This window comes from Bemisia tabaci, chromosome 3 (assembly GCF_918797505.1).
Source record: "Bemisia tabaci chromosome 3, PGI_BMITA_v3".
NCBI lineage: Eukaryota > Metazoa > Arthropoda > Insecta > Hemiptera > Aleyrodidae > Bemisia > Bemisia tabaci.
In genome coordinates, this window is record NC_092795.1 from 16241977 (window position 1) to 16266336 (window position 24360).

The 24360-nt window shown below is 39.9% G+C and overlaps 1 protein-coding gene across 2 annotated transcripts in view; it reads left to right on the plus strand.

The window, feature by feature from the left end:
* The first annotated feature begins 7835 nt into the window (after positions 1-7835).
* Positions 7836-24360, plus strand: part of LOC109044208 (uncharacterized) — a 74759-nt gene continuing 58234 nt past the window's right edge. Inside the window, exon 1 of one of the 2 annotated variants that reach the window (XM_072297920.1) lies at positions 7836-8244. In XM_072297920.1, the coding sequence (XP_072154021.1) occupies positions 8238-8244 (7 nt within the window). In that variant the 5' untranslated portion in view covers positions 7836-8237. Of the gene's footprint in view, positions 8304-24360 lie in introns of both variants that reach the window. The other variant, XM_072297921.1, reaches the window with a different exon arrangement.

The window sequence follows — 24360 nt, forward strand, 5'->3', positions numbered from 1 at the left end:
GCATGGCAGAATGGGAGAGCTGCCGCGCTGCCATGTTCTGGTCGACGAGTTCCGAGCCCGCTGTGCGCCGAGCCTCGGTCACTTTTTCGATACATGTTCGATCCAAAATGGCGGTGGGAAATACATAGTAATTCCTATTTTCATTGTTTACATCGGATGGCCGGGTCCGCTGGCCGAGTTATGGGAGAAACCAAACTCCCGATTTGGCCTGGAACGGCGTGGCGTAAGGAGCAATGATGACGAGAACTTGAGTTGAGATGGAAAGGAGGAGCTCCCGGCGCGGCGGTCGGCATGTAAGCGCCTACAAGACTGCATGAATACTTCACGCATTGCGTCAAACGCAGTGAGGTCAGCAGCGCAGCGGTCGGCGGGAAACGCATAGCGCCTACAAGACTGCATGAATACTCCACGCATTGCGCCAGACACAGTGTGACAGCGCGGCGCGGCGGCGGAAGTTAAAATTATTAAATCAAAATTATGTTTGTTCTTTCATAATTTTTTCGTTCATCTCTTATAAGTAGAAGGCCCTGTCCACACAGAGATAGGTTTACGAAACTTAACTATCGCGCAAAGTTCTGTGAACTATTGCTAGTAGTGTTGAAAGGGCTTTCGCAAAAAATGTGTCCAACACGAGTAGACGTGTTTTATGCACCCCTACGTCCCTCTTGATGGTTTTTATCAATGTTTCAAAACGAATGCGAAGGGGGCGGAAAAATACAGGTAGCCCATGGGCGGCAAGTACGTAAATCCGGCCCTGCCTCGTTCCTTCGTTTTAACCATAGAATTCGCGCATTCATGTGACTCTTCTTTGCAAAGTTTTCATTCTGATCGGTTCGCCTTCAATGATTGGGTAGGCAACGTCAGCGGCCTAGCAGCGGCAATAGTTGTATTTAGTGATTTTTCCTCGTTCCTTCGTTTTATTTATATAATTTGCACATTCATGTTATTCCTCTTTGCAGTGCTCCTTTTTCATTCTAATCGAGTGAGGAGAAGTGTGGTGAAAGAGTGAGTGAGATGAAAAAGAGTTTAAATGAGATTTTTTCCCCGGAAACTCAATCCCCGGTCAGATGCCGTTCGTGGCAATTTGGTCGCCTTTTTAAGCCCCTTTCCTTCTTCGTGCGGCACCCGTGAGACAATATATTAGCCCTCCTGAATTACGTAAGTCTGGTTGAACTAACACCATCGCAATTTTCAGAAAATGACGGAGAATGACGGAAGGCAAGCTTATTGTTAGATCCCCTCTCAGACCCTTTGGGCACCTTGCCTATTAGTTACACGGCCCCTAATCACTTTCGATCTCCTAAATCATGACGTCACCTTGGTTAGTCAGCAACTCGGAACTCTGTAAACTGGACGTATTTATGCTAAATAGAACTATGTGCGAGTGGAAAGATGAAAGATGGGGTGTGCTCGTTTGTTGAGGGCCATAAGAATGAATGGAGATTTTAAAGCTCCAGTGACGTCAGCGGCAACGAAGCCGTCTCTATTGTCGTTCTTGCTCAACTTTAACTCATGAGCCCTGTCCACAAGGCTCTTGTTACGGCTCACGAGTTAGCGCTCAGTTCCTTTTGATTTAATGTAAAACCCCGCTTATCCTTTCTCAAAAGGAACTATATCCACTCTTACATTGTTTCTTATATAGCTCACCACGAGCACACCCCATCGGCCATCTTACCACTTGCACATAATTCTTTTTAGCCCGAATACGCCCAACTAATTCCTCACAAGCGAGAGAGTGATTATGAGAGCCAATTGGCATCAATGGAGTCTCGTCTACGTGTCCTCTTTATGGACCGTTTAAGTTTTGTCTATCCATTCGAGCCATCGGAACTAGCTCAATGATTGTTCCATGCTCCGGTTTAGCTTGTGCTTGCTTCCATCCTCTGACGCTTTGACGCATCGCGCCGCATGAATGTTCGCACAGCTCGTGCGGTAAAGCCATTGATTTCATAGACTGAGGCTGGGTTTCTACGAATTAAGATGAATGCTCACACTGGCAAAAACGGCAAGTGGCATTTGCAGACGGAACAGATCTGATAGGTACCTACTGCAGTCGGCGGAAAGTAACGTTTAAGTCCGTTTGGAAATAAGTGGGAGGCTCTGCTAATGCGTACTGCCGTGGTAAAGAAAAATGCCGTGTGAACATCTAAGCGTTGTCAAATTTCGCCTGACAGTTTACATTATCTGGAAATGGTGTGAATTTTTCGCGCAGAATTTTCGTGAGGATTTTTACAAGTGAGTATAATAAACGTGAAAATTTAAAGGTGGAATATTCGAAAATGTTTCATCTGGGGAATCTGGCAACGTTGGAACGCTTTGTGCTGCGCTTATCCTTAGTAAGGCAGCATAGTTATTAGAAAAACGCTCAGTGGTCTGTGAGTTTAAAAGTTAAAATTTGTATTCATTCCCTCATCAAAGAGCTTAAAAACGAAGAAATTCATTACAGTAATTGACGACTGAAAATTTTTGAATTAGATCGCTCACCCTGCGATCATAAACGGCGACTGAGGTTACGTAACAATAGTGAGGGAGAGTTTTTACAAGCCCGTAGTAAAATGAGAAATATTGAGAGTTATAACGAAAAATAAATACGTTCATCTCCCGCGAAAAAACCATGATCAACGTAGGCCAACTTAGGCATTAAAATCATTGTACACGATAGGCAAATTACTACAGCTTGGATTCATATGTATGAATTTCTTCTTCTTTGGATTCAGTGCCTTTAATCTTGTCCAAAAAAAAAAAAATTATTGAAAGCCCTGTCAACACTACTAGCAAAAGTTCACGAAACTTTGCGCGAAAGTTAAGTTCCGTAAATCCATCTCTGTGTGGACAAGGCCTTCCATTCATAAGAAATGAACAAGAAAATTATGAAAGAACAAACACAAATGTGGTTCAATGATTTTAACTTCCGCCGCCGCGCCGCGCAGACCGCACCGTGTTGGACGCAATGCGTGAAGTATTCACGCAGTCTTTTAGGCGCTATGCGTTTCACGCTGACCGCACTGTCTTTCGCGCAATGCGTGAAGTATTCATGCATTCTTGTAGGCGCTATCAGTTTCACGCTGACCGCAATGACCGCACTGTGTTTGATGCAATGCGTGAAGTATTCGTAAAGTCTCGTAGGCTCTAATATGTGTTACATGCCGATTGCCGATCGCCGCGCCGATGGCTTTTCCTTTTCATCTCAAGTCCTCGTTATCATTTCTCTCTAAGTCGCGCCGCTCCAGGCCAAATTGCGTGTTTGGTCTCTCTCTTAACTCGACTTATTGAAGGTGCTGTCTCTTTTCGACGATATTTGAGACAGCTAAATTATCTTCAACAAGATTTTTAGAAAAGTCGTTTACGTTGAAAAATTAGTAAAAACTATATGATGGGCTAATCCTTTCTCAAAATGTGAGGCATCTTTCCGGGATTTTGCTGCCGAGTTAATGCGTTATTGTATCGCTTTATATCCACTTTACGTTCTAAAGCAGTGCTCCCATTTCCCGGAAGTTCCGAATTTCGGAAATTTTGAGATTTTCCTGAATGTTTCCGGAACTTCTGAAATCCCCGATATGTTCCGGATCTTTTGCATTTTCCGGAATTTTCTCGGAGCTTATAAAAAAATCTAAAAGGAGTCCCGGAACTTTTGACGATCATGTATAGTGGGAGAAATTGGAACAAAAAAGTTCCGAATCCCGGAACTTATGATGGACATGGAATGGGAGCACTTTTCCAAAGAGAAATCACTATCTTCAGGATTCAAATCAGGAGGCAAGGGTGGAAATTGGATGGGCTCTTTCAAGGAGCGATATGAAAAACAATCTGCACATGGACTTATCTCTATGTGTTCTTAAATTAATGCGATGCCATCGAAAGTGTGCAAAAATTAGCTGAAAAATGCAACGAGTTAAAACAAAACAACAATCAAGTGTCGCTCTGTGGAGTGGATCAAGTATGTTCAGTTCATAGCATTGTGACGCTTCGAACACTCAGCGAGTCAGCGACCGCCTAACAGCGTTATCATCACTCGATAATTATTCCGACTGATAAGGGAAATTGGGTTGCTCCGGCACAACTCCAGAAAAATATGAAGTTGAGCTATGGAGACGAAAATTCCGACGTTTTTTGAAGGCGTCGTTCCACAAAGAGAACAAGTCAAAATATCCAATTTTTCAGGAAAGGAAAAGAACTGATGAGGACTCAAGAAGCAAATTTTGTGGAATAAAATTTGTTGAGGAACGTTCTTGAGACTGTCCTGAGAAGGAAGAATGCCGTATGGACCTTCAGACGCTGCCAAATTTTCTTTGCTAAAACTCGATTTTCCAGGTAAACTTATAAATATTTTTCCTACAATTTTGAAGGTCATTTTATTGGGACCTTCACTTGAAGTTCCTGAAAATGTCAAGGAAAAATATGCATACATTCCTCAAAAGTAAACATTTTATCGAAGGAAATTTGACAACTCTCGAATTTGTATATGGCATTCTTCCTTAGCAGGGCAGTAAAGGCCTGCAGAAGTACACCGCGAGGGACTTCCAATTCCAAACTGTCAAACTACTCACAAAGTTACCGAGACATTTTTAATTTTGATATGTCTCCTTTTAGAAACTAACGAGTTACCGTCGGGTATTTGTGCATAACAATGGACCAAAAAAAATTTGAAAGAACCTTAAAAATTAATACCAAAAATCGAAAGGCAAAATGATTTGCGATTTTCACTTGGGATGGAGGTACCTTTGGAGTGATTTCAAAGAGTTTCTATGCCAAATTTATTTACGAGTGCCTGATGTTCTAAAGCGTTCTAAAAGCTTGGAAATTCTGTCGGAAAATCGAGAAATTTTATGCTGATCGATCGAACATTCAAAAAGCTGAGAACACAGGTGGATCGAAGAGGGGGGCGAAGGGGGCGTACGTCCTTTCCGTTTGCCCGAAAAGAAGAACAAAGAAAAAGGGAGGGGGGAAAGAAGGAAAAACTGAGGAAAAAGAGGGAGAGACGCTTATATTTGGAAAAAATTTATGGTGAAATTGGCCCCGACTGTATGTTAACCTTCTATGTATGGCAAGCGTTACGAATTCGTCACGACGTATTTTTGGGTTTTTAAAAATTGAATCTCTCGTCTGTGGTATGATTTTGCAAATTTTCATTAATTTTTTCTCTTCTTGAAAAAACACTCCCAAAAATTTGAATTTTGAGAAAAAAGAAATTGGTATCCTATGTTCATTATGCAAGCTACAAAAGAGATAAGTTAGTGTCCCCCAGAATGTGCGATCCAAAATTAATTCATGCCATAGTGGGTTATATGATTTAAAATTTCGAAAATTTTCTGGTGGAAGCCTCCCGGACCCCCTTCTGCCCCCTCAGTCCGAAATGCCTGGATCCGCCACTGGCTAAGGATCCACATTCACTTTCCCTTCAGAGGGACACCAGTATCAAGTATCCTAAGTCCATTCAATTCTTTCGTCAGAAAACACGGGCTACCGACGACGTCGCGTCGCAGCGTAATTCCCGCAAAGGCGAGGGAAGCGTCAGCTTCACGACGAGCTCAAAGGTCAAGCGATATGGATAACCGCGGCTCATCATATTTGCTCTGTCGAGAAATCTGGATCAAATGAAAGGAAGTCGTCCTAAATAAACACAAGCACCGCATCTCCGAGTCGCTGGTGTCGAGCTCACGCGCATGCCGAAGCCACAGCTACGGCGGCTCAGGACTTTCTTTTTCATCACCCCCCCCCCCCCTTCTCCACTACCGAGCCCCCCTCCCCCACGACATCACCTCTATCCCTCTCCCCGCTCCCTCAGGAGTAGGAAAATGAATATTCCACCCAACACGCGCATCGCCGTCAAAGTAGCATCTTAATCTGTCCGGGCCTTCTAAGGAGGGCCCGCGAGGCTATGGTGAGCTCAGAGAAAAATATTTGTGCTCTTAAGTTAGTTTTTGTTAGTATAGGAGGTAAACCACTGACCAATCCAAATTGTATGTTGATTCCGGTTCGTTTTTGAGCCGTTTACAAATTATACGTAACGCTTTGGCGAATGGGGAGGGTGCAATGGCGTGGCGTGAATGATCGATTATCGATTTTTCCCCCATTTAAAGCTGTGGTAAAGAATCGATTATCAAGGTGTTCGATGCGAACACCTTGTTTATCGATCCTTTTCCATAGGTTAAAAGGGCAGATCTATCGATATATCACAAAGCACGCCATGCCACTGGGAGGGTGGGGGAAGCGAGGTGTTCCTACGCAGTCATGTACAATTGTACTTGTCCTTCTACGCAGGGTTAAATACTTATAGGGCTCATCCTTTGTGTCTTTGTACCACAGGACAGTTATCCCGCTGGTTTGTGGACGGATGAATTCCATACTTTCATTCGTGGAGCTCCTATGATCGTAGTAAACAAACGATCTGATTGGTCGATTGGTTGGAAAAAGTTCACGTTAACTCATCGACTAAAAAATTATCCGCAGATGTACCGTTATCAACCTGCCGCCTGCTCTACCGGGATGTGTGAAACTAACAGCTTTTTTTGTTTGAGCATTTCATTATGATCCAAACTTAACCCTACAGTTTTCTTTACTAAATATTCACATTACTCATTATTTTCATGATAATTACAATAATTTTTTTCTAAGTTGAAACCAAGTATTGTGTAAAGCAGGGCCGGATTTACCTACTTGCCGCCCAGGGGCCGCCTGTTTTTTGCCGCCCCTTCTCATTTGTTTTGAAACATCAATAAAAACCATCAAGTGAACGTGCCGGAGGGGGAAGGGTGCATAAGACGCGTTTTCCTTCACGGAACTTAATGCGCAAGTTAAGTTCCGTAAACATATCTCTGCGTGAACAAGGTCCTCCTTTTATAAGAAATGAACCAAAAAATTGAAAGAACAAACATAAACGTGGTTTAATAAGTTTAACTTCCGCCGCTGCGCCGGGCTGATCGCACTGTGTTTGGCGCAATGCGTGAAGTATTCCAGCAGTCTTGTAGGCGCTATACGTTTCACGCCAACCGCTCTTGACCGCACTGTGTTTGGCGCAATTGGTGAAGTATTCATGCAGTCTCGTAGGCGCTAATATGTGTTACATGTCGACCGCAGTCTTTTTCATCTCAAGTCCTCGTCATGATTCCTCTCTGCGCTGAGCTCCAGGCCAAATTGCGTGTTTAGTTCTTCTCTTAACTCGACTAATTAAAGATGCTGTCTCTTTTATCACCGAAAAACGATAAAATTAGAAATTACTATACTCTCAAGAAAGAGAGATTTTGTCCCCTTTTCTCATAGATAATTTTTTTTTCTGAATCCGATTTTTTTTAAACCTACATTTAAAAAAATTGCAAAATTTGCCGCCATGGGCCGCGGTCCATGTGGCAGCTCCCTTAATCCGGCCCTGGTGTGAAGTCGCGGTCTTGTTTTGTCACTTACGGCTGTTTAGGCGAACACTCAATCAAGTAGCACAAACGGCCACGTTTTTCCTGCATAGGTTCCCTAGGTCCCTTCAGTGGAGGGTTTTGATTGTCAACGTAAGTTGGAAAACAACCCGAGGCTCATTTTTCGCGAGGTTTCAGTTGTTAATCACTTACGACAGAGACTCGGGCGAGTAAAGGGACATGTTGCAGGAAACACTTGATTTCGAGATTTATTCGTTGATTAATTGAATTCTTAATTTGATTCATTTGTCATCGTGAGCCTCTCTAGCATCGAGTAAGCCATTGTTACAAGTCTCTCGGTACTTCAGTTTTATCAACATATTATGAGTTTCGAGAACTCTTCCAACTGACTCACAGGCAGAGTTGCACGATGTGCGCCTCGTATTCGCGCTTAAAAAATAATTTGAGTGAAACTCCCTGACCACGTATTTTGGTTTGTGCCGTGGATGACGCTCTGTCGTACTCTTAATTTTTTGAATAAATTACTCAACGGAAATGCTTAAAAGCTACAGCGATTTTTCTCTTACGTGCGAAGAAAAATCGGAAAAAACCTCAACGGATGGTGTTGATTTGTTCGCTAAAAAAATGAAAAAAATAGGAGCAGAGATTTTAAAACACCGCAAACTACATACGTCGTTTAGGAGTTTCACCTTCGAATGACTCGTCCTCGTTGTAGAGCTTCCGTGCGTGTACATTTCATATGTTCGTGAATTCATTGACCCAAAACAATTTTATTACAATTTAAACAACGACAAAAAATCTGGTGTTATTTTAGCTAGTGCTCACAAAACTCACATTTAACGTACCTACTGCTACCGTTCTGCTTATTTCATGAACTGTGAGTTTCAGGTTTGCCTGACAATTCATTTTTACTGAACAAATATCAACGTAAAAGAAGTAAGAATCATCAAAATATTATTCAATTCCATGTGTAATGGTGTACATTGATTATTGGAACGCCTATTGGAAATAGACATCCAATTTTTATTCATCTGTTTTAACGCGTCTGCTGTAGGTAGATGAATTGTTTTTATAGCGAGATTCCGAAAAGAAAATACGAGTTGGCTCCTTTTCAAAATAAATGCGTCAATTGTTTATTTTCAAAACAAAAAACTAAGCACTGAGTAACATTGAAATTAATCAATTTAATTTTGTGAGCATATATTCCTTATATCTGAAATATATCCACAGAAAGTTGAAACGTGTTAAGAAGTTCAATTCTTTCTTGAAAAATAAAACACGAGAGAAAAATTAGGCAACCTGGAATGCAGTTAAGCTGATTTTTTAAAAATCTGTTTATTGAGGAGAGACGTAGGTAGGAGTCCCAGATTTACACTCCTGCCTAGTTCAAATTAAAGTAATTTGTGCAGGAACTGCCATTGGGAAGAGACGGGGGGAGGGGGGCTTGACGATTTTGCACTTTTGGTACCCCTCACAATGAGCTTGGTCTCTACTGATCACCTTATTGCCAATTATCATAACAAGCAGAGTCATTTTACATCCAACTCCCATTAGATCCTAATTAAATCCTAATTAAATCCGTTGATTTCGCATTTCATACATTCATTTTTTTTTATTTTTTTTTTTTTTGTAAAATTTTCATACAATTTTTTCATAAACTTTAGATTTTGACGTTTATGGCAGCTTGCAGAATTTTTCGTTGATTGCGCAATAATTACGAGCGATTGAATGTATCTTTAAGTCACTCGAACCGGCAGGACTGGTCTTTAGCCATGATGACAAAACTTAATACAATTCGTCATAATGAGAGATAATGGGGAACTTTGAGATAATGCCGAGTGTACTCCATCCATAATTTATTCAGATGTACAGATTTTACGACCCAACTTGACAAAAATCGCCGAAAAATTTATCTCCGTGCACCAAGTCCTTTTACCTGCAGCAAGCACGGCAATAATAGAAACAACTTACGAAATTATAGCCCACCGAAGATCAAATACATCTTAGGAATTTATTACTTATTGATCGGAGAAATAATTTTTTAGGCTAGTTTAAATCGTTAGTTTTTTCATGATTTACTTGGCAACCTCAGTCCTTCATAGACTCATTCCAACTGTCAGATAAGCTTCATTGACAGCATGTGTATGTTTTGCCGAAACTGACTCACTGCGGTCATTGCTTGGAAGTCTCAGCGTCACAGATTGAAAAATACTATTCGTCTATTTAACCCATTTTCTCCTCTTCAAGAACCCTGATGTGACCACCTTTGCACGGGGAAAAGGTCCTTAATCCACCGTGGTACATTTTTCAGGACAGTGAGGTTTATCTAATTAGATCGGAAGATTAAAATTTGGATTTTGGATACGAAATGATCTCTACCTCCCATAGAATAAGTTACGAGTGGTCTACTGCATGAACAGGATTTGGAATTCATGTACGTATCTTATTTTACGAAATTTAAATAAAATTTCGATGCACCACTATGCATGCAGAAGAACTAAGAAGTGCATTCCCAGATAAGACAGGAATATTTAGCCAATATTTAAACAATATTGTTTTGGTATTTATGCAAACATTGGGCCAATATTGGTTAAATATTGAGCCAATGTTAAAATCGTACACCATCTTTCCTTTTGGCATAAATACTGTGTCAATACTTTGGCTGAGAATACTGTGCCAGTACTTCAAAGGGAAAGTATTTGGATATCAATATTGAGACAATACTACACCAATATTGAATCAATTTAGGGGTTCGCAGCTAGGGGATGGTGGAAAAGGGTTAATTGTGGAAATAATTTTAGAAACCATGAAAAATAAAAATAATGAAACCACTGGGATGTTATTTAATCGATTTTGCAGATTAGAAATTTTTCATCCACCTTGGGGATTGAACCCGGGACCTACCTAACACTAACCGACGACCCTACCGATTGAACTTTACTAGACGATGTATTTTAGTGACTTAAAACCGGTATTTAACGTCGAGTTGGACGGGCAACTAGGATATTTTCCATCTGCCTGGATTTGTCCGTGTATTTATTTTACTTTTTACTTTACTATATTTTTTAAATTTATTTTATCGTTTTACTTTGTTTTATTTCCTTGCTGACTCTATTTTTTTCTTCACTCTATTTTTTTCTTTTTTTTCAAGCACTTCATTTTTTTTCTTTAATTATTTACTTCTTATTCCTTTACTTTGTTTTGTTTTACTGTAATTTATTTTAATACTTCATCATAATTTTTTTGACTTCAGTTAATTCTTTAAATTCATTCTATTCTTTAACCTCATTTAGTTTTTTCCCTTATACTTTATTTTTTTCTTCATCTCAGTTTTTTTACTTCATCTCCTTGCTCCCTCTAATGTTTTATTTCAGTTTAGTCTTTGACTTCATTTTATCATTAATTTGATTTACTTCATTTTATTTCTCTTCTTTTGTCTCTGTTATTCTATTATTTCCACCATTCTATTATTTTATTTATTTTTTTCTCTTTAAATTTTTCATCGACATTCTGAGATGCATTTTGCATTTGATTATGCAGTTTGATGTCTTCCTCATAAAGACTATGCAGGTGCGATTGCCATAATCTCACAGCTGCACAGCTACTAAGTGCAAGTTCTACAGGAGACCAATAAGCACACGAGATCAAGAATTTCTTCTTCAGTTGAATTTAAATGTTTCATTTGAAATTTGAAAAATAAAAAATAAACAACCAGATGTGAATGAATGATAACATTCTCATTCAATGATAATATTCACAACAGTACATGAACTACAAACGAAACAAAAAAAGAAATAAACTGAGATCACGCGCAAATACATTGAAAATGACCTCAAGGAGGTGGAAATTCAACAATTTCTTGGGAGGCAAAAAAATATATATTATATGGACGTATTTCTGTCAAACGGAACTATGTGCATTAAGACATGAGCCCTGACACCCATAAGCATATGTGCATAACAGGGCTCACGGCATAATGCACTTAGTTCCGTTTGATAGAAATACGTCCATATTATATTATATTAAATTTGACAACAACTGCAATAACCTTTATGAATAATAAGGTTGAAAATAATGGATAATTGTTCAGAAAGAACACATTTGAGCTACGTCTTAAATCTAAGCCTTATTATGTTTAATACTTTTCGTTATGGGCAGGCATTTAGTATGATGACTTATACCGATTAGGATATCGAAAATATTTTAAAAATATTTTGAATAGCAGTATTATTGTTTAAAATATTTTCAAAATATTTTGAAAATACTTACTAATGCATTACTGTCTTTTAAAATGTTTTTAAAATATATAATAAATATTTTGAATATAAATATTATATGTACTGATATTTTAAAAATACTCTCACGATATAAATTTTTACAGTATTGAAATACAAATATTTTGAAAATATTTTTATGATGTTTTGGGTAAACATATTATTTTTAAAAATACTAAATGATGATTCTTTAAATATTTTCTAAAAAAATAATTTTGATTATAATATTATCAAAATATTGTCAGTATTGTGTAAATATTGCGACAGTACTGACAATATTTGCCCAATATTGTAAAAATATTATGTCTTATCTGGGTTGGGGGCGCTCAATGTCTGCGGTGGATTTAGTTCTTTTTTCCATTGTCTCTCAACTAAATTGAAAAAAATATTTGACCATATAAACGCATTTATGTTAAAAGAAACTATGTGCATAGGTTTTGTGTGAGACATGATTCCTTTTAGCATAAATACGTTCATTTGATACTAACTCGCGATACAAGAAAACAAAAAGAGGATGAAAAGTTGGATAGGAACTTGAGTGTGATGTTACATTCTTCTTACCATCTCATACAGTCTCCGTCAATTGGATTTAAAGTTAGGAGGAAAGTTGTAACACAATAGTGCCCAAAATTAGCCGTAGCAAAGGAAGAGAAATGCCGATTTCAAGAAAAATGTTTACCGGATCCTCTCAAACGAGCAACTACCGTCTTCTGAGCATTTTTTTACCTACTTGAATACGTTCTTGTCTCTTTGCTCCCAACCCTGGTAAAAATTGGCAATAGGAGCTGCGTTTCAAAATACCATAGGAATTCTTATAGCCGACAGAAGAAGGCGATAGAAAATCATATAGCTGGCTGTAGGAAGTGGAAAAAATCATACGGCCGGGCTACACGAAACGATAAAAAATTATACAGCCGGGCTATAGTTCCTATCGCTGGGTTTTACACTTTATCGCCTGGCTGTTGCTTTTTCGCCATCGGCTATAAAATAAGGCTATAAGAAATTGTGTAGACATTCGTGTGCTTTGTAAATCCTTAAGTTTGTACGGAATCACCTTAATATTTACAAAACGCACATTATATACTTTCCTTTATTACATATTCTTTTTCATCAATTAAAATGAGAATAATCCATACAGAGTGTGCAAACATTTCAAAGTCATGAGTTAAAAAACGCTGACTCCATGAGATTAAATATTAGAGCCTAACACAAAGCGGAGCGGCGGCGCACTGGCGCCTACAAACCTAACAGGGATACTTCACGCATTGCGCAATGCGTGAAGTATCCCTGTTAGGTTTGTAGGCGCCAATGCGCGTTCAGCGGTGGTTGCCCGCCTGCCGCGGCGCTTGAAGCAACTATCTCACAACAGAGGTATTGCACAGTATCATACGAAATTGAAGGCGCTCCAACATATTAGGAATGGCAGGCATCCTTCAAAAGCACGGAGCTTTCCTCGCAAAATAAATCAAGATACTACGGCCAAAAAAGAGAGCGGTAGTCCAAAAACTCACGAAGTCCTAGCATCCGTAATTAGTAACGTTTAGCATACACTATATCGCCAGGCTGTTGCTCAATCGACATTGGCTATAAAAGGCTATAGGCAATTGTGTTGCCGGCTATAGAAGCTATTGGAAATCTTACAACCGGCTGTAGATCTATGGTAATTTGGAACACAGATTCTACTGCCAATTTTTACCAGGGAAAACACTTTTTTCGATATCAAACTGAATTGTGCCGTTTTCTTTCACCCTTGATTGTAATTTAAGTATTCTGATCCATACCTCAACTTGGCCAGTTTTAATTGCGTGGAAATTCCAATTTCATTTCTAATAATTCAAGATAATCTGTACTGAAAACATATTTTCTAATTTGCGATTTGCTGTCATGGTGTTACAGAACACGCCCAAAGTAATTTGACTTTATCGGAGAGATGTAAACATTTTATCTCAGTAGAACGGAAAATTAGAGCGTGTGACGTAAAAAAGACCGCACCTCATACGTAACCTACCTCAATTTAAAGCAACATTGGCGAGTACAATTTACGATAGAAAATTCCTCGGCTTGATAGCCGTTCCCTAGCACAGGATTTGGAAACCCTGGTTCAGTTTTTCCTTATCCACTGTATTTTCAAAGAGAAATTCCACCGATGTTTCATAGTTATTACTTCAGGGTGACCTCCTGGAAACAAAATTACAATTTCTGTTTCGCTCTCGTTCACCGGTCTGAAGCCTTTCATATCGTTCTCAGAACCCGAAGTGAAAAACTCGAACCAGAGAAATCGGCATTTTTCAGGGAGAAAGAAATATTATCCACAAGAGGAGCGTTCCCCTCGGTAAAAATATCCACCTAAGTTCGTTTAGAATTCATCCCAGAAGTTGGAAAATAAAGTGGAAAACACCTCTGTCATAGATGTGACCACATTGAACGTGTTAAAAATGAAAGCTTTTAATCATCAACGTATCTAAAATTTTGTTTTTTTTATTTTAAAATATCAACATTGTTAAAATAGGTTAACTAAATATTATTTTGTTTTCAAAATACGGCAGAAATTTGAACAAGGTCCGATGATTTGAAGTCCCCTAATATAACCAAGGGTCCCAAGCGGAGATGTTCAAGTCGGAACTCCCTCATTTCTTGTAAAACCCTTTGTAGCTACCCTTTTACTAGGCCTCAAGAATAAAAGTAACAATTTTTGGACCCAACAAAACGAAAAAACCAAAAACTTTAACTAGGTTTTGAGTTATCAGGGATTCAGAGTGCATGTTAATGAAGTTATTAACCCTCCTAACCTAAGGATAATAGAACGAGCCCTTAGGGCGATAAACAGGCAATAAAAATTTACATTGATTTCAATTAACCGCATTTTATACGTTATGAAATGTTTTTCGAGCGTTCTAAGGAAAAACGCCGTATGGACATTCGAGAGTTGCCAAATTTCCTCTTATAAAATATGTATTTTCAAGGAGATTTATGAATACTTTTTTTTTGAAATCCTCAGGAGCTTTAGGTGAAATTGCGAACAAAATGATCTGAAAAACTGGGAGAAAAACAATCATGAGTTTTCTCGAAAATGTGTATTTAATCAAAGGGAATTTGGCAACGCCTGAAAGTTCATACGGCGTTTTTTCTTAGCGCGGCAGTAGTAGGCTGAAGCTGAGGCTCCATTCGCGACTTTCGGGCGAGCTCGCCATTGCGAGGCGCGGAGTGGAGCGGAGATGATGAGGCGGAACTCGACTCGACTCAACTCGGCGCGGCACACAGTGGAGCGAGTCGATGGGAGAGGTCGGACAAAATTTGGAAACTTTAAACGTTTATTACTCCGTTTATACAAAACTTTGAGCTTTTCAAAGTGTTTCTATTGGTTTCTTCGTGAAATCTCCTTACAGAAGCACCCTTTAAAATTTAAAATGTGACGAATTAAACATTAAAAGTTGCAGTTTTAGCCAAAAATTTCATGTCCAATTACTGATTGACTGGGTCCACTGTGCGGCGTGGCGGCGGCCGGGTTGTGACGCGGCATGGCGCTATCTCGCCACTCTGGGGAGTGCGTTTACACCGGTGGTGCCTTTTCCGCGTAATCTCTTTGTTCACTGGTTTTATCGATTCGTTCGTTGTCGGACCACGCGCGCACAGTCGGTCCACCGCATCGCTCCCAGACGAAACCGTATGTTGTGACAAATTTAACGGGGCGGCACCGGACCGCTTAGTTTTTGACCCCCTTCCGAAATTGAGACACTCTTCGCACAGACGACGTATCGACTTTACTGCTCTTGTAATCGCATGCACAATCCATGGCAAACCAAACAAACTTACATGCTAATAATGTTCGTCGAAAAATGAGTAAAAATAATGTGGATTTTTAGGGGTGAAAGTCCTAGGAGGACCCTCATTCTGGGTGGATGCAAATGGAGAATTTGCGCGAAAGTATTTTATTGCTGCATGCGGGAGTGCTCAACGAGCTGCATTTGTAGTGTTTCTCATATTTTTTTCGGATATGGGAGATAGTAGAAAGATAGATTTTAAAATGCAACAATTAATTATGTTCCGATTAAAATTTTTATGGGTATTTCCCATTTTTACACATGTATTTGAGTATATCAGGTCATTTGCCTCTAATAATAATTGTGCATTGCAGAAACCAAATATATTCTCATGCTGCTCAGTTCGCTCAGCAGTCTATTCTAAAACATGAAATTCACAAAAATTCATACGCCTGCAAATTCTCCATTCAGGATATCTTTGGTAGAAGGGCCAACAAGGCTTGGAATGTTACTAAAATTGTGCGAATAACCGCGCCTTTAGGTGATAGAAAATGGTCCTACGGTAAAAACGATGTTTAAAACCCAGAGGGTTCTGCCCCTGTCCCATTTACACTTGGTGTCGATGACTTTGTTGAGGCACCTTCAAATAAACGTATTTGCCAACAAACCATCCTGACTGTCTATATCCAACAAAAAAGCCTTCATTGAGACGGACACGTGCTCGTGCACCGGAATTTTATCACCGTTTTTTGAATTTCGAAAAGAGGGTAAACTGTGAGCCGCCCTAAAAATTAATTGAGGGTGAATCAGAGTTGCAACCTCAAATCAAGCACATCCATTATGAAACTCTAATTTGCGAAATTAAAATGCGGGAAAAAGAACACTTCTAAGACGTATTTCATGATATCTCTGCTGTCTATTTATCCATTTAGTCAGTTTAAACGGAGGAAAATCTCCTGTTCGATCAACATAAATTCAAAGTATAATATTCGGACGAGAATTGTTGTTGAGTCAACAGGCAATCTCCTTGTTTAATTTGCATGTCTGTTATTTCAAAGAGACAGCTTGTCTCTTGGAGGAGATGTCTGGCTGACTCGATGAGAATTCGGGATTTCCGGATTTATTGGATTATAAATTTCAAAATTTTTCTCAATTAAGTTTTTAACTTGCGAAAAAAGTTAAGAAAAATCGGATGTTTCAGAGATCTCAATTAAGCAATGGAATTTGTGAAGTTTTTTCTAATTTTCCACCAGAGAGTATTTGGCATAAAATTACTGGATTGATATAAATCAACTAAACATGTTAAAAATATAAACTCTCAATCCATTAAAAATCTAAAATAATAGCATTTGGTAATTTTAAAACGTTCATTGTTTTCAAAAGATGTTGAATAAATTATCTGTTGCTCCCAAAATAACAAAGACAGAGTAGATCCTATCATTTTCGGTCCTCTTCCATTAGTAAATAATAAGGGCTCCGAGCACCAATGTCGAAATTTCTCTAAGACCTCGAGCAACTTTATCAACTCTCCGGAGATCAAATTCCATAACCAGCGAATTGAAGGCACTCTCAGTAAATTCAACGATTTGATACCGGCAATTAAAATTAAAAACCGTACATCCTGATGTTGTCAAAAGTTCTATCGGACCCCGAGCAACTATTTTAACACTGCGGTGATTGATATGCATAGCCTGTGAGAGCTCTCTGAGTGAGTTATAAAATTTGTCAGTTCGCTTAAAAACGCCGCGGCATACGCTACTTCCGAAAATTCTCACGACAAGTTTACATCATAAAAATAGTATTTTTTTTTCTTTTTCTTTCAACTTTTTGCCCGGGCCGGGGCCTTGTCTTATCTTAGAAACGAAAAAAATGACAGAAAAAAGACGTAAAACCCGTAAAAATTGCTCTTAACATACAACAGGGTAAAAAATAATTAATGAAGGATTATTCTAGGAGGAATGCTACGGACTATTAACTATTAAGAGGAATCTATCAAACTAGAGGTTCTGAACTGGACCTTAAATCCATTTAAAAAAGTTCCTGAAATATCTTTACAGCAAGCTCTTATGAAGAAAATATTTTAAAAATAAAGGCCAGGAAACACAGAAATGAAACGATGCTAAATTAACTTAAAGATTCATCCATTCTTCATTCTCCTTTCCTCTCCACTTTCTGTCTTATTCTAGCCCTCACACCTTTTTTTCCGACCTATGCGCACAGTTTCCTGGATCCAACCAATAGCCGTCCACGTGTGATTGAGCACGTCGTGCATGGCTGTTGCAGTAAACTAGAGTTATTCACAGGGTATAAATAACATTTTTTGTCCCTAGATAAAACTCTCTTTTGTCCAGCTAGCTACAGGCTACGCAATTGGAGTATAAACCTTAATACCCATAGAGGAGTAAGGAGAAACATTTACAGATTATCACACAATCCATTTACTCAATTTACTTTTTTCTTTATCCTCTCGTTTGATCATATTTTGTTCAAAGCCTCTAATGTTCATAATTTCGTCGCTATTGAGGATGGTACAACTCGAATCATCTCCAGCATTTAAGTTCTGTGTTAAATTTATTTTATTGTGTACTAAATGCAAGCTTATTGCCATTTTCATTCTATCACCCAGGCGTAGGAAGATGCCGCCGTTCGGTTTCAGAGCTTTGACTCCATATTCCCGTTATCTGCTACATAAAAAAATACTGACCCCTCTGCCATCATCCAAGCTTTGAGAATCGAATTAAATCAGAAATGCAACAATTCAATTACCGCGTTCTTTTTCGGATGACGAAGCACTTGTTGCATGAGGAGGCAACACCGCGGTGACCTTTACTCGTCTCAAGAACGGTGAGAGGGTAGCAACCCGAGAACAATGCTCAGGCTCACCCTCAATTCTCCGTTCTGTCCTCTGGCTTTGTCATTCAGAACTGTGTCGGGTGGTGCGGCGCGGTGCGTGGTGGTGGTAAAATAGAAAACATTCGGATCTCGCGCACACGTCCGATTCCGCCACCGCTGCGCCCGCGGCAAGGTGAATCAGCCCCAAACGCAAACCCCTCGGATTCGGAATGCGGGACTCGGCCGGACAACCGGGCAGTTCCTGAAAAATGGTAATGGTCCAACCCATTCCGTCGGACGCAACTTCTAGAAGACGGGGGATGTCAGGTCGCGGCGAATTCATGCTGCCCTGAAACTGGTTTTTCGGAAGGAGCTCGCTCAGCGAAGGAGGGGCTTATAATTATGTCCTTGATTTTTGAAATCTTCTCGCGTGAGAATATTCTCGGTCCACGACGCGACGCTTGTTTAGTGACATTACAAAGTCAAAACTGCAACCTTTTGAATGAAGGGTGACAGAGACCGTTCTCAAAAGAAATGTGTTCACTCTCGGAGTTTTACTTTAAAGAGGTCTACAGTCCTCTGTACCATCGAAACAAAACAAGAAAATTTGCTAAAATACTCGTTAAAAAAGGCAAATACCAAATTCAATGAAAATGAATATAGCTATTAACTTAAAAACTCAAACTTTCCTCTTTTTTATCCATTTTATTCACGCATAAAGAAATAAGTAAGAAAAGTATGAGTTTTTAAGCTTCGCTATTCCCATTTTTCATTATATTTTGTACATGTCGTGCACACTGGAAAAGCGACCGCAGGCGATTTTTCGCTAGTCTTCAGGAAACTACAAAAATGTAATTCTACGCCAAACTTTTTGTTTTTTTGTTTTTAGATTACGCGAATCAACTCAAAATATCCTTTAGAGAAAGATTCCAACACAGCTCAGAACAGAATTACATTTTAGCACCAAAGAATGGACCCTGCATGATTACGTCTCTTTAAACGGAGAAAGGAAGGGTTAAATGCAAAGGAAGAAAAGGGGGAACGGAGAAAGAAATGAAAGAGATAAAGCATTAAAAATGAAGCATAGAAAGAAGACCTTTACGAGGAGAGAATTGAGAAAAAATTATGAATATAGAGAAGAAAAAGAAAAATGAAAAATATATAGAAAGGAAAGAAAGTAAGAAAAATAACAAGGAAGAAACGTGTTAACCGTATGATACAAATAACAGAAATAAATAAATAAAAAAAAAATACAAATACGGGAAAAATAAGGAAAACGAAAATAAAGGAAAGACGAGAAAAATGCAAGTATAGGAAAAAGTAAGAAACATAAAAATATAGAATTAATAAAAAAGATAAAAAAACAGGAATGAATCAGAAGAAAACTGTGAGGAGAGGGAAGGAAAAAAGAAAATTATGCCAAAAGGCAGGGGGGGGGAATGTGATATGAAGGAGAAATAATTAAACAATATGCTGATAGAAAAGTAGTGCATCCGAAGGTAAATAAGAAAAATTAAGAGGGAGGAAAAAAAAAACAGGGCAAAAAACAAGGGGGCGTACAGAGATTAATCTATTTTTCAATGCGCCCCTCCCTCGCGCTTGGACCCCACGCTCCTGCCATATCCTGGACCTGGGAGGACTAGAGTGACGTCACGTCCGAACGAGTCAAAATCGTCAGTGGTGACGGCGGCGGCGTTACGTCAGCCGCAAAGATATCATGGGAGCCACGGCGTGGGCGGGAGAGGGGGCTGGAAATACATACGCAAAGCAGAATCGCCGCGATGATGTAGCGGTGACGCCGACAGAGGAGCCAGCGACGACGTAGGTGGAAGTCGAGTGCGTGCATTTAGAATCGGAAACAGTGAGAGTCACAGTAGCTGGGGCTAGGGCAGGGGGGGGGGGGGGGGGAGGCCAGGAGCTGGAGGAAAACTTGTGGAAACAGGCAGCGATGACGCGGGAGGGCCGATCGCCGCACACCCGACGGAATCCAATTTCATCCGGCCGAAAATCCTCCTGCGATCCCATGAAAGTTTAATTTTTTAATTTTTTTCACGTAACCGTCCGCGGCAGAAGAGATCCTTAGAGACTGAACATTGAACCGATTATTTGCCAATTGGCGTGGGTGCCAAATTTGAAAAAAATGGGGATTTAATGGATTATTATTGCCTTGCTACCGAGATGCATTTTACGAAAGACAAAGGAACGATATTTAAAGGGAGGCAATTCAAAACATGGTAGCTGACATCTAGTTTTTTGTTTCTTCCTAACTCCATACCAAAACAAGAAATCGACCGATTCCGAGCCCGAAAACCTGAAACTCTGCCCCCCCCCCCCCTATCCCCAAAAAACCAAATTTTAGGTGCAGACCCCCCCCCCCTTCGTAACTTTTCAAGGGTAGTCAGGAGAGCTTCTAAGCCATGAGATAGGTGTTACTTACCTAATACCACCTTTTCCCGGGAAAACAACGTCAATTTTGCGACCGAAGAAAAATTTCCGGACGGGGAACCGTCCCCCTCTTTTTTTTTTTTTTTTTTTTTTTTTTACTACTTCAAATAGCCCACAAGGGCTAATCCCACGCCTTAAGTCCCATCTCCCCTCCGTCCTTACTGAACCAGTCCCAGGCAACCATTGTTTGAGACCATCAAACTCGGGTCGCCTGGCCGGGAATCGAACCCGGGAGTCCGGGACCTCCCGATCATAGAGCAAGCGCTACAACCACTACACCATAGGAGGCCGACAGGCCTCTTTAAGCCTTCTTTAGGGAGTCATTGGGTGAATTGTGGATTTATAGGCATTAATTAAAAGCGAAATTTCCCGAATTTTACAAATCGGAAGCAATCGAATCGCAAGCCGGTCGGAAACCCCAACTTAAAGGATCATGCCTCCCCCCCTCCCCCGCCCTTGGGCGGGGGGGGGGGGTGTGTCGGGAAAATCAAACTCGGATACCTTGGGGTTGATTCCTTATCCATCTCCGCGGTCTCTGACTTCATGCAATCTGAAATAACCGAGAAAAAAGTCTGGTACTGTGTGTAGCTTAAATGCGCGCGTCCAGTGGATCCCCCGTCAATTTGAAAAGTGGCGCGTCAATTTGTATATTTTGCCGAGCGCGGCACTAAATTGGCGGGAACCAATGAGAGTGAAAGTTTTCACTTGTTTACATTTGCGTAAGCTAACCTACAATAAAACAAGTTGTGAACAAACGTAGTTGTATTGTAATTCATCTTCTCGTGAGTGTTTTAATTCCATTTAAAGTTGCCCGAGGCTCTTAATTTTTTGTGCAGGTGCGAAGTAGTTTATTTTCCTATCTTAACCGCATCCCTCCAAAGAATATTCAATCCAGTGTTCCCTCGTTTAATCTTAAGAACAAGTCGTCGCCTCAAGGTGTGCCCTCAAAGTATCAGTAAGTTCTCATTGATAGTTTATTTTTTCCTCTTCGCAATTTCACTGGCAATGTACTGTTCAAAATCATTGAAGCTTTCAAATTCCAGGAAGCTTCAAACCCTCCATTTTGATATGTGTGGCTGATCTACTCCAAGTGTCTTTTAATGTTAGCGTCTCACTAGCTTACTTGTATCCTGAGATTCAATGTTTTTGATCCTGAGTCACCCTAGAAAGGGTACTCACAGGTGAGAGATAAAATACTCCTTGCCTAAAAATAAGACTATGGAAGGTCTCAGGCAAATTCAGAGTCTATAATCTACCTTTAGGATAGTGTCCATTAGGGGCCGGCCAAAGTTAGATTTTCCTACGATGATCATGCCTAACGTATATTTGATTTCATGCCTCAGGTGTGACAGATTCATACATATCCATTCAGGATTGATGACAGTTTGGTAGAAATTTTCCTTAAAGCCTTGTTGCCTAAGCACTTAGCATCATAAAAGGAGAACAGAGGAGTTCTTCTGATAACAGACAAGCAGAGAAGACTTAGTGCATCAAGGCTGCCATGAACATTCACATTAAATTTCAAAATTGATAAAGCTAAGACCTCCTTTCAATTAAATCAATTTTTCCTTTTCTGCTACATGCACTGCTGCAAAAAGTTTATTTTTACTGGTAAAACCTACCAGAATACATAAATATGTGCAGCAGCGCACAGGATCATTTAAGTAGGCGAACTGCTTAGGCATTATACGCTATTTTGATGATTTTATGTAATACCTAGAGTAATTCGAATTCCTGGGGGTTGATTACCATAGGGAATATTTTTCCCTCGGAGAATTTACATCAATTTTGCGACCAAAGAGTTTGTGGAGGGGTACACGACACTGCTCTTATTTTTAGGGCATCGTTTTTGGTCTCAGGGTGGGTCAATTTCGGATTTCCAGGCGTCAATTTCAATTGAAATTTTCCTCACTTTTCAAACCTGGCGCAATTGAATCGCAATTTGGTTGGGAACCTCGACTTTTAGGACCCTCCCCCATTTTCTCTCCAAGGAGGCGGGGTTCGGGACCATGTAATTCAGATTCCTTGAGGTAGATTGTTTTTGCAACCCCGCGCCTCCCAGACTTGAAACAATTCAGAAAAATACTTGATACGGGTGGTCTAAAACTTCCTGTACAGACGCTCTTGAAAATTTCAAAGAATTTCCTGTACGTCCCAGAAAAAATTCTCTGCAATTTCCGGAAGAGTCTACATCACCGACCTCCCGGAAAAAATAAATCGTCTTTTAGAATTTGGCAATGACTGATGCTGCTGCTTTACGGAAAAACGCCGTATGAATCTTCGTCAGTTGCGAAATTTCCTTTGATTATATATGAATTTCCAGGAAATTTTTAACATTTTCCTTTCAATTTTTCAGAGAATTCTCTTTGTAATAAGATCTAGATTATCTGAAAATTTCTAGAGGAAATATCCACAACTCCCCTCAAAAAGAAACATTTTATTTGAGGAAATTCGGCAACTCTCGAATTTCCTTACGGTGGTTTTCCTTAGCAATGCGTGGCATGGTTCCATCGCTTCCCTCAGGTATAATACGGTCCAAGCAGAGAAGAAATGTTCCAGCACAGACATCTTGTTTTCTAAAAAAAACTCTGCGCCTATCTATCATACTCAAACAACTCTTCAGTTCAGTTACGGTCTCTGTTACGGCTGTTAAAAGCTCCGATATCTGTCGTCAGAGCCCCCTGTGCGACGCAACGTTTAGCGAGCGGGTCCGAAGTTCACGGAGCGAATTTATCAGTTAACTGCCGCGAACTGCGACTGCTGTGATCTCGCGGAGAGGACACCCCCCCCCCCCCCCATCCCTCCCCCTCGCGGTGTGGTTCCCAAGCGAGCGCCTCCTCCACGCCATCACAAAACATATAACCGAACGCTACTTAACTGCTCATCCGAGCAGCAATTCGATAATGATAATTACGAGTAATTACCAATTAAAATGAAGCCAGGGGCGCTTCGGCTTTTAATTTAAGCCGTGTTTCTTTTAATGCCGATTTGAATTAGTGGGGTAGCAAATATAAGTAAAATTGGGGGGAAATAACGCCCCTGGCGACAAGCGGGGAATCCGTCGTGTTCATGTTACTGAAGAGTACAGTAGTAAGTGGAGAAATGATGTTCTGAGAAAAATTGGAGTGGAAATTCATAACCTGATAAGTGCCATTAGATGTAGCTATAGTTGCGAGTGGTGGTGCTTACTGTGGAGGAACCTGATCGCTTTTACGCTGTGAAATTTATCTCAGGAAATTTTCTTTGAATTTCCGTCTTATTTTCATCACATTACTCGTCATGTTTAGATCATTTGATCTTTGTTTACTGAGTACTGAGAGAAATAGTCAATTCTGGAAAATTTTACTGAACGAATTTTCCGTCCCTCTTAAAAGTATGAGAAGGACCCTTAGAAATTGTTTTCAACTTCTGATGATTCAATGTTGACGAATTTTAGCTTCGATTGGATGAGCAGGTTTCATGTTTTATACTAGGCAAGCAGGGTGTCTACAAGTCCGGAATTTCCGGAAAGTCTGGAAATAGTATTGATTTTTTCAGGGCGATCCGGCATTACTGAAAAAGTGCGGAAATTTCGCAAGAAGGTCTGGAATTTTCGTCATTTTTGTCGCAATTTGAGCGCGAAATTCCAATGTTTTTAAGTTTTCGAATTCCGTCAAATGAAGGTACTGCAATAGTACCGAA